The sequence below is a fragment of the Vombatus ursinus genome, unplaced genomic scaffold (genome assembly GCF_900497805.2).
Source record: "Vombatus ursinus unplaced genomic scaffold, bare-nosed wombat genome assembly UNPS02000580.1, whole genome shotgun sequence".
Lineage (NCBI taxonomy): Eukaryota > Metazoa > Chordata > Mammalia > Diprotodontia > Vombatidae > Vombatus > Vombatus ursinus.
Window position 1 is genome coordinate 30,174,527 of NW_020940358.1, and position 11,763 is coordinate 30,186,289.

General features: G+C 43.0%; 1 protein-coding gene across 1 annotated transcript in view; it reads right to left on the reverse strand.

Annotated features, from left to right (window-relative positions):
- Positions 1–1,471: 1,471 nt before the first annotated feature.
- The window catches only part of CNNM4 (cyclin and CBS domain divalent metal cation transport mediator 4), a 63,974-nt gene continuing 53,682 nt past the window's right edge, over positions 1,472–11,763 (reverse strand). The window contains exons 7-8 of the mRNA XM_027852987.1: positions 2,244–2,413; positions 1,472–1,979 (exon numbers count right to left, since the gene is read on the reverse strand). Of these exons, the coding sequence (XP_027708788.1) occupies positions 1,776–1,979; positions 2,244–2,413 (374 nt within the window). The 3' untranslated portion in view covers positions 1,472–1,775. The remainder of the gene's footprint in view (positions 1,980–2,243; positions 2,414–11,763) is intronic.

Genomic DNA, 11,763 nt, shown 5'->3' on the forward strand with positions numbered 1-11,763 from the left:
TGTTTTCAGATGACCAAAAAAGGGCAGACATCCATGACAGAAGATATGTCTTGGTCCCAAGAGATGGGATTCTTTAGGCATCTGGAGAACAGAGCACCTGAAGGCAGGACTCTGTTGGCTGGGAAATGGAATAAATAAATAAATAACACCTTAAAGAAACCATCTACTCTCCACATGGTTCTTGGGCCCCAGCTGTTCTTTCCTTCTGAACAATAGGCAATGAGCCACTTGGTCCCAATGCATCCCCATCAAGGAGATCTAAAGTTCTAGGATAGGGCCAAAAAGAAGAGACCTGCAGAGAGCTTCTGGGAAAAACTTGACCTTCCAGGGCTACAGTACCATTAATGACATCCATAGAATTTAGGATGACTGTTTTAAAGCAGGACTATCCAGACAGGGCAGGGAGCTTTGTAGATGGAACAATTCCCTCCCTGAAGGAAATGCAGAAGCTGTCAAGTGACGAAGAGCATCCTGCCTTGTGCTGCAGTGTAAGGGACAAGGAGACCTCACCTACCTCACAGTTCTCATCTCCAACCCTTGGGAGGGGAGGCAAAGGTATTTGCCCTGGTAGAAAGATAAATCTGGATCAAAAATAGGGAATATTGAAATCTGGGATGGCTCCTCCCAGGTCAGGAGTCTGTCTTTGACTTGGCTTCTAAAGAACTCGTTATCAGCAACACAAATGCCCCAAAACAATCTCACTCCTGAAGGGGTTATTCCCAGACAGGCCTCCTTCAGTTTGGATGTTCTTTCCATTTGGGCCAGGACTTTGGTTCAAGAAAGGGCAGGGGCTGATGTTAATGACTCTAGACTGTAACACTTTCAGTTCTCATCATAAGGGATCATCACAAGAGTAAGGGGTAGGTGCAGGGGGAACCATGTTATCAAAAGGAATGAAAGAGTTATGGCCCAGTCCACTAGATACCCTGTAAGAGCCGTTTTGCACAGCTCAAGGAGTTCTGGATTTGGGAAGATTCTGGCCCATGGCTTTGCAGAAGCTCTTCCCCATACCTCTATTTATTGTGTCCTTGATCAAGGGCTTTCAGATGCTGAATGTTGACCATTCAGAAGCACTAATCTTCCCCAGTTCTAAGGAATAATCCCTCAGTCACATGCCTAGATAATTCTGTCTAAAGATCTTAGGTTCCTTGGCTGATGCATAGGGTATGATCCCCTTCTTCCAGCAAGCCCCTAGGATGTGACCCATCAGAAAGGCCTGGAGAGGAGGCAGCTGGGTCCGGAGATCCCTGAGTCAGGGAAAATAAGCTAGAAGCTCAAGGCTAAAGGGAAGGGAATTATGGCTATTGCTTCCTGGGGAAGAAACCTCATATGAGGCAGTACCCCAAATTTTCTTTAAAAAAAATTTAATAAAAACTCCTAATCCCATTATCCCAACCCCATCCCACCCTCCCCCCAAAGTGAAGTTTAGAAAGAGCAGCAATGAGCTTTCTTTAGAAATCCTCTCAATTTAAAAAAAAAAAATCCCTGCCTCTTCCCAACTGTTCCCGGGATCTGCCTCTGGGCAGTACTACCCAGGCAATCCTACAGAAATTCCAGGCAACCTGTATTCCCTGGAAGCTCCTCGAAGGCTCCCTGTGGAAGGGCAACGTCTTCTCCTTGCCTAGGACAGGCTAGGGAACATCTGCTTGGAGAGCCAGACAGGTTATCAAGGGAGTGGCCAGGGCCATGCTCCCCTGTCTGCTCCGCTCCCTCTGTGGATGTGGGCCCACTAGGGAGGCCCCCAAGGGATTGGTGGGGGGCCCCGGGCCCCCCTGTCACATGGGGCTCTCACAGGAGTTGTGGGTGGTCTTGTTCAGATGAACATTTCGATCATTGAGAAGGCTTGTAGTCTCATCAGTTATCTGCAGATCTGACTTCTCTGACAAGAAGCCTTCAGCAGTGACATTGTCTACAGGAGTCTGGGGGCAGCTCTCCATTCTTGTGGCCATCAACCCATTCTGATACTGCTGCCGTGTGATCTGTGAGGGGAAAGAGTCACAGTCATGGAAAGTAGAGATCTCAGCTGATCATTAGGCTAGTTAAGAATGAAATACAGTCATTTAAAGCCGAATAGAGAGCAGAGAGCAGATCCAAGGAAGAAGATAAACCCCTTGAGGCTAGAATCAGTCAAGATACTTGTTTCCAAGAAAGACAGAAATCCACATAGCCAGATCTAGTTGGGCAGGGGAGCGAGGAAGCCCAAGGGGATGTGCACAGGGTGCTAGATTGGGCGTGGTTCTCACCTTAACATACTGCAGATCTGTGAGAGCCCGGACACTGAAGTCTGAGACATACTGGTTTAACGAGTTGCTGGCAGTAGCGGGGTTTATAGAAGAAATCAAGCTATCTGTTCGATCTTGATAGTGGAGGGAAGATGAACGGCTGAGGTTACCTGGGTAGGACATGGAACGGTCTGTAAACAGAGTTAGAAGCATCAAGACAAGGATCTTCCCTCACCTCCCAATCTTACTCTTAGCAGGCAAGAGAACAACACCAACTTTGCCTGCCTCAAGGAACTCAACTCTTCAGGGTCTATGGGACTCATTGTCAAAGATCTCCCACGATTACCACATACCACATACCACATGGGCTGGGGAAGGAAATGGCAAACCACTCCAGTGTCTTTGCCAAGAAAACCCCAAGCAGGATCATGAAGAGCTGGACAGGACAACAACAAACAACAGCAACAACAACTCATTCTCTATTACTTCTCTTACTCAGAAACTAATCTCCTCTGCTATAACTTCCATGGCCTTCTTTGGGACTCACTGTGCTCCTCGACATCTTCATCTCATACCTTCACTACCTTGAGATCAGAGACGCCTCTTTTTTTTCTGAAAGGCATCAGACATCTTAAAGATATCCCTGGCTTTCCCCTCCAGCACTAGCTGGAGTGCTCTCATGGCCCCAGAGACACCAGGCTTAGATCCTGAGGAAGCATGGGGAGGTAGGGCGCTGGACTTGGGAATCAGGAAGCTCTCATGAGCTGTGCGACTTTGGGTAAATCACTTAACCTCTCTGTGCCTCAGTTCCTTTCTCTGTAAAATGAGGTAATTAAGACTCAATAGCCCCCCTAAAGTCCCTTCTTGCTCTAAATGTGATCCTATAATCTTCCTTTCAACTATCATCTCTTAGCAACTCCTTCTTTGTAGTTCAGTCCATCAATCTACGTCACCCTAGCCAGAGCCTTGTTGTTGTAACCTGCTGGATATCCTGGGCACTCTTCCTACTCTCTCAAGGTGCTCAATACATGACTCATAATCTTCCCCTGGCTTAATATTGACAGACTTAGCAATATATACACTGATAAATAGCCTCTCCAACACCTTGGCCTTCAAGTTCATCATCCCCGTCAGCACCAAGAATATAAACCTTTACTTGACCTCAGTCACCCAAAGATAGGCATAACTTAAATTTCAGCATTTCCAATAACTGTGCCATTTCCATGATTTTAAACTCTGAAATTTTACTCTTTGGTCATAATCTCTTGTATTTTCATTTCTCTCTCTACTTCACTCCTCCTAAAATGATTCTTTGTTCTCAAGGAACCTATGATCTTTCCACTGCTCCTTTTCTCCCAGTCCATCACTGATGCTCTGGCTTTCCTCTCCTTCAGTTTTGATCTTATACTTAAAAACCATTTTAACTATGCAATGTCATTGTCCTTGGCTCTGGATTCCCTTGTACCCTTGACCTATTCCACCCACATGCTATGGATCCTTAACCCAGGAAACTACTTGCCATCTACATTCTGATCAAATTCCTGAGCTCCTGAACCCTCAATGGAGGAAATCACATCAACTAACACCACCATATTGCTAAGATCCACTATAAATTCATGTTATCAGATCTCAACTGGGCAATTAATTTTGCGTGGTAACTCTTTTGTTCTCCCTGACTAACCTTCTAACCCCTCCCCACATCACTGGTTCCAAACCTTCTCTTCTTCAGTCTCCCAAGGTGAAGACACTTCCTCTGATTCTTCTCAGTGAGCTATCATCAGCAACAAGCTCAACTCTGCTCTTTTCTAGTCTCTTCTTCTTTACCCTCCCTTCCATTCATGACCTCTGGAATGCCTACTTTGTCATTGAACACACACACACACACACACACACACACACCTCTCCTTCCATCTTCCTTTCATACTCTTTCGACTACCTGGCATTCACAGATTCTGTCTAGACTGTATTCTTGCCTTGCCTCTACAGGGCTTACTACTCTTCTGTCTCTCAACACACTAAGACCACCTTGCTACCTATCTATCTGACATCAACCCTATTCAGATCCTGGTCACTATCATCTTGGTCATAGTCTTCCTCTCTATCCCAACCTCTGCCCTAATATTGAAGAAGTTTAACATATACATGCATGCCCTTGAAAACACTCTGGCCTCCCACCTCATCAACTTTCTCAACTTATATGACCACAGTTACTGACAAGGATGGTCGAACACTAAATCTCATTATCACAAATAAATGTACTACCTTCAGTAATGATCCTGGATTCTGAAATTCATAACTTCCTATCCTTCCATCTCTTCTGCCACATATTCCTCCAAAATGTATTAATTATTCTTCAATTCACTGTGGCATCTAGTCTCCACAGCCCTCCCTGGTTCCTCTAAGTCTATCATATTTATTTTTGTGTACCTTTCCTTGCTTCACAGTGAGCTCCACAAACCTGTGCTTTAAAGACTATCACATTGGCAGCTGTGTGCGGGGTAGATTGGAAAGGAGTTACTTTAGGCAATTCCAAAGCCACTGTAGTAGTGCAGGTGAGAAAGGATGAGGGCCTCTCTTAGGGAACAGATCATGTGAATGGAAAGAAGGGGGGGATACAATAGATGCTGTAGAAGTAGAATCAATAAGACCTGGCAAGTGACGGATTTTACAGGGTGAGTGAAGGAGAGTGTGTAATCAAGAATGACCTGCTGGTTGCAAAGCTGAATGACTGGAAGGACAGGGGTATCCTTGGCAGAAACTAGGAAATTTTGGAGAGGGCTCAGTCTTAGGGCAAAGATGATGAGTTCTGATTTGGACCTCTTCAGTCTGAGATACATGTGTGACAACAAAGTGTCAAAGGTACCACTATTCTTTCAGCCGCCCAGGTTACAATCCTGGTAAAAATTAATACCTCAGCTCCTCCCTCTTCTCCATCCCACATGGTTCAATCTGGTTGATTCTACTTCTATAGCATCTCGACCTCTACCACATCTCACATCTGATCTCTCCTCTCTACCTCACACAACCACTACCAAGTCCTCATCACTTTTTGCCTAAATTATTGAAACGGCTTCCTGACTGGCTTCCCTGTCCACTCCAGTCTGTCCGACACACAGCTGCCAAAGTGATTTTCCTTAAAAGCAGATCTGATCATGTCACTTCCTACTCCATCAACATCAGTGTCTCCCTATTGCCTCTAGGATTAAACATAAATTCCTATTTGAGTATTAAACACCTTTACAACCTGGCCTGAACTTATCTTTCCAGTCTTGTTACATATTTTTCCCCGCTCCTGCACTTGGCTATTTATCCAAACTGGCTTTCTTTCTGTTCTTCACCTATAATGCTTCACCCCTCATCTCTGTGCCTTTGCATTAGCTGCCCCCTACATCTAGAATGTACACTTTCTTTACCTGTTTCAAAGACTTCTTCTCTTCTTCCACATATATTCGTGCATTTGCTTTGTCCCCTGTTCAGATTTAAGCTCCTTGGGACCAGAGATTGTTTCACTCACTGTAGTTGTAACCCTAGTGCCTAGCACAGTGCTTGGCTCATAGCTATCAATTTAATGCTTATTGATTGACTGATCCAATTTGATGCAGGATTGGAATCTGGGAGAGAGACTTGGGCTGGAAAAACTGATCTGGGAGCCATCTGCATAGAGATGAATAAACTCATGGGTGCTAAAGAGGTCACCAAGAGAAAGGATAGAGAGGAGAATCCAGGGCAGAGCCTTGGGGTACACCAATGTAAACATAAATGATTCAGCAAAGGAGACCAAGGAGGAGGGGGTTGGAGGGGAGACAGAAGATACCAAGACAGGAGAATGAAGAGAGGGCAATACCACATAGGAAGAGAGAAGATCCAGAAAAGGGTGGTAAATAGTGTCGAATGTTGCAGAGGTCAAGAAAAATGAGTAGTTGTGAAGGTCATTGGATGTCTCAAATGAGAGCTCATTGGCAACTTTTTAAAAGAATAATTTTAGTTGAGTGACTAGGTAATAAGAAAGAAGGCAGATTGAAAAGGATTGAGAATTGAGTGAGAACTAGAAATTAGTATAGACAGCTTTTTCTAGTAATTTGGCTGTGAAAGGGAGGAAAGACAAAGGAAAAGACAGGATAGTAGGGTCAAGCAAGGTGTGGTTTCTTTTTTGGTTTTGTTATGTTTTTTAAAAAGGGGACAGACCTAAACATGTCAGTAGGCAGCAGAAAGAACCAGTAGTTAGGGAGAAATAGCATATTAGAGACAATGGATGATTCTGGGGACAATTTATCAGAGGGGAGACCTTGGTGAGAAATGCTAGTAAAAGAGCACTGAATAGGGGATGATGGTCTGGAAGCACACTAACTCCCTCACCCTTTCCCTCTTTAGGCTCCATATTACTAAATAATATGAAGACAATAATTTTGCCTAAAGTTATAGAGCCATACACTAAGCCCTATACACCCCTCCCCTTCCTCCTACTAAGGAGAAAACCTCTTTCTTTGAGGAAACTGGGTACAAGTTCAGGGAAGAATTCTAATCCCCCAGAGAACAGAATTAGGGCAAGAGGCCCCGGATTGAGCCAATTAAAAGCAGTACCCTGCAGTAATGAGCAGACTAAAGGAAGGAAGAAGTCTTTGATTACTTCAGTTAATGAGAAGTATCTCTAAAAGTCACCTGTGACCAACTGAAAAAAGAAGAATCCTTACAGAGAGTGCTCAAAGAGGGACAGAATTGTTTTCTGAAAATTATTCTCTACCAGGGCTTCTTAAAGTTTTTCTATTCGAGATCCTTTCAGCGCTCCTTAAACTGTGGGTCTCCAACCCCACACACAGCATTTAGGCCAAAAGTTAAGTGACTACTGTTGTGTTTGAGGAAGAAGACTTAACTGCTTAAACTCTGAACCCTTGCTCAATCTTGACTTCAGAATTCTATTATTTGAGACTATTAAAAAAAAGTCAATTCAAAAATAGCTTTTGTTGGAGATTTTCAAAATCAAAAGGGAAACTGTCCATTTTTGGAACCACCTCTCTAAGCAGAAGATAACTGGATTAGGGTACAATAATTTAAGTTAAAATAAAATGTTTCTGGCAGGTCTGGGGCCCCAAATGCAGAGAATTTTCTTTCACAATGTCAAAAGGCTTTGACATATGGGGTAGGGGAGTACAGGAAGCTCGTGGCAATTGCCTCTGTTTTTTTTAGTCAAGTATGAGGCAGGGTCAGATATAGAATGTCATTTCAGTCATTTCATGACTGAAATGACTGAACAACAACAAATACTGAAAGGATAACAGGGGAGAGGGAGCTGGGGAGGCCGGAAGACAAGTGTGGAACAATAACTATGGAGAGTCTGATTGAGCAGTGGTTTCCAAAAGGCTGTGCAGCCCTGCCCAATGAGAAGATGGGCCACTGCCTCTCAGTCTTTTAATGTTAGCCAACTCACAGGCATGTCTCAAGTATAATCCTACCTTCCCTTTCACCCTTTATATAGTCCAATCCTCCCTTATTCTGCCCCTTCCTGGTGTCGGCCTGAATCAACCATCTTCCTTTGTTCTGTAAACTCTCTCAGCCTCCCATCTTCTGACTCTCAATGTACCACACTGGCTATTCAGGACAGTCATAACCAAGACCCAGGTCATGCACATACAGCAGCTTGCAAGCCTTTTGGGAAAACTTCCCTTTCCAAATTTCCAGTGTATGTACACAGTGCTGGGCAGTTTACCTTAGCAGCACTCCCCTCAGATGGCTGAATACTCCAGGGCAGCAGCCAGTGAGTTTCTAAGCCAGAGTGAGCTTTAGCTTCTCAGATTTCCTTTATAGTGGGAAGGAGTCATTTTTCAAAATTGAAATTCACCTGCTTGACTAGCTATATCGATCTAATTAACTGAACGGTTGATAACTAACAATTATTATTTACAAGCCTACCCTGTCCCCCAGAACATACACACAACATAAACATAATGATGTATATTCAATCACATTGCTGTCACTAAAAATATTATCTTCCCTTTACCATTTATTATGAATAGTAATTTTATTGATAGTGTAAGTTTTGTCAAGATATTAGGAGACACCTTGTTTTCTAGAGCTAAGGCCCAGCAAGCAAGCTATCCCTGAGCTTGGCATAACAACAATCCTTGTGCTCACTCTCTGGATGATCTCACTCTCTGGATGATCTCACTCTCTGACAAAATCACATAATTACTGTATTGCTTTGACCAGCATCAGGTGTTCTCTGAGCTCGCACAAGTACTGGACAAGCTTGGACAAGTACCCATGTTCTGGTCATGAAGTCCTGCTATTGATGAGGTGGAAAAGAGTACTTGAGGCAGATGAAGCAAGCAGGACATGAGATAGGAGATAAGATGCAGGATGTGACTAGCCAGAAAAGTGATCAAAGAAGATTATGCATTGAAGCCCCCACCATGGATTTATCTGTGTGCTTTCACAAAGCACCCTCAATTCCAGAACAACTCGTCCCCTCCCCTCCCCTGTTCTCTTTGCTTATTACCTCCCGACGACCTGATATCCCAGGCATTCTGGGGCCATGCTTGCTCCTCCCATTCTCTTGTCTCCTTCCCCAACTCCATAAAATTGTATTTAAGCCATACCTTTAACCTGGCTAATCACCTTTGCCTCTTATGGGAAGCAGGGATTGTGGCCTATGCTCTACCTCCACATGGAACAGAGCTCACTGGGGCTCTGCCTCACAGGGAGCAGGCCTACTTGGGTGTTTCACCCCAATAAATGCCTTTAACTTGGAGACTGTCTGAGTGAATTCTTTCAGGACACTAGGGCCTGCACATCTATTCCTCATCATTTCAGGTAGCACCCCAACATTCTTGGGGTCCACCCTGAACTCATCACCAATGGCTACAGAGAAGGTCTAAGTGAATTCTTTCACACCCGAACTGCTCTCCCAAACCTGACCTCAACACTATAATCAAACTTGTCTCATTGTTGCTGTTATCCCTCATTGTAAGGACCACAACTCACTGCTCAACCATTGGTATAAATAAGTACTGAGATTCGGCCACATTAAAGTGAGTCCCCCCACTAGGGGCAGGTCTTGGCACATGCGTCTAATCTGCCTCTTTGCTTGTAAGCCATTTCCCTCACTTTGAAATTAAACTTCTGTTTGATTTCTGACTCTCCTTTCTCTAGCCTGCTCTATTCAGCTTTGGCCACCCAGGGGTTAGAGGCCAGTTCCATCTGGTTGACAGTCTTCACCCCATTAACAAAACATTTTAAAGATAATCAATACTGCTTCCTTTAAAAAATTCCTATTTTGTACATATTTCATAATACATACAATCTATTTGTATAATTGCTGTTGTCGTTCAGTCCAATTCTTTGGGGTTTTCTTGGCAAAGATACTGGAGTGGTTTGCCATTTCCTTCTCCAGTTCATTTTACAGATGAGGAAACTGAAAAGGTTAAGTGACCTGCCCAAGGTCACACAGCTAGTAAGGGTCTGAGGCCAAATTTGAACTCAGGTCCTCCTTACTCCAGGCCTAGCACTCTATCCAGTGTACTACCTAACTAAGTAGTACAAGTGTATACATATAAATTTCATAAAGATATGTATTGGGGGTGAATGTTCAAACACTGTTTTGCTGACCAAGGGTGTATAATCAAAAATGTTTGGAGACTTTTGTGATAGATAAGCAAATAGGGAGGAGTAAAAGGATGGCCTTGCTGTAGCAAGAGCACAGTCAAGCTAGCTAACAGTCGTTTGTAACATATACAATTATGTCTGGGATTTGTCACGGCATGATGATGATCATTAGGACAAAGGAGCAGGCTATCCAAGAGTAGAGAATGGTATAATGTTGAATTGGTTAACTATATGGTCAAGATTGAGGAAAGGAGGAAAAAAGAACAAGAGCAGGGGAATAATGGCTTGAAAGAGTACTGAAGGGTCGAGAGACTGGAGTCAATGAAAGAAGAGATACAGAAACATTCATATGCGACAATAGCTACTTCTATGGAGGCAACAGAATGTAACACAGGGAGAGATGGAAGAATGGAAAGTTATGGTTAGATGGAACAATTTCATAATTCTTGATTGTGGAAGCTGAACGCACTTGGTTGACATCAAGGATGAGACTATCTTTTGTGTGGCGGTGAGGATTCCAGAAGTAGGTCATGAAAGATAAGGAGACTGAAGAACTGGAAATTCAAGGGAATAGCAACATTTATGTTGTAGTCACCTAGTATCAGGAAAGAACTTGGGGTAGTGAAGAAAACTATGAGCCAGGAAATGAACTTAAAGAGAATGACCTGAGGGTCAGTATATGAGTGCCACCTAGATCTGGACTGGATGACATCTTTACATAGAGTGAACCTCAGAAGAGAACAAGTTGCTGAGTGATGGAAGCAGAGGGAAAGTCTGGAAAAAGTAATGGGAAGCAATGAATATTATAACTCCCAGGTCAGGACCAGTTAAACTTTAACTAGAAATTAGTGGAAATACTCAATTATATACTATTTTCTGTCCTTGTACCCCCTGTTCCAGAAGCTGCCACACATTACCAAACCACATCTTGGGTTATTCCCAACATCATCTTTTTCTGTTCTTAGTGGAAAACTACAAAACAAAGTTGGACAAAGTTGTGGGCCTGTTATAAAACTCATATTATCTAATCTCAAAGAGGTCCTATACAACAATCCTTTCTATTCTTTGCTGATTAACTCTTTATCCTACCTTCCCTGCAGTAGCTGTGGAGATTCCTTCCCTTTGCTGTTACATTATAATCTATGATGAGGATAGCGATCTATGGAACTGGCATTAACAGTACAGACGTCTACTATCTTTTTGGGCATGTATCTGGGAGGTAAGAGAACTTTCCAAAACTTATCAAATCTGATGACTACCATACATTTCTGGTGATTCACCTGGCAACAATTCACACCAACATAAGTAATCCAGAAAGCATCATTTGGGATTATTAAGTTCTGGAAGAAACTCAAGATCACAGGGGCACAGATGGTATTTTAACTGCTACCAACTGAAGTTGGGTACTTCTAAAGGGAAAGGTAGATTTGGGAAAATGAAGGGCTGGTTAAGAGGATGTTATCTGAGACCTGGAAACAACAGGGCCAACAATTATGAAAAGGACAAATAAATTGTGGTATTTGGCCATATAGAAATATTTGTACCACAAGGAATTATACATATGAAGAATTTTAAGAAATATGAAAAGATATTAAGGGATACAGAGTGACTAGAAATGATGAAAAAAAAGAACATACACACTAAGTATAGCTATGCAAATGAAGACAATGTTAAAAGGCAACAAAACTCAGTTTACTTACATTGGATAATTTTGGTATTACCATGTGAAAGTTTGGCACACAACCTTCTTGTCTTTAAAAAAAATTGTAAATTAGGGGCAGCTAGGTGGCGCAGTGGATAGAGCACCGGCCCTGAAGTCAGGAGGACCTGAGTTTAAATCCGGCCTCAGACCAAATACTTGACACTTATTAGCTGTGTGACCCTGGGCAAGTCACTTAACCCCAATTGCCTAAAAATTAAAAATTAAAAAAAAAAATTGTAA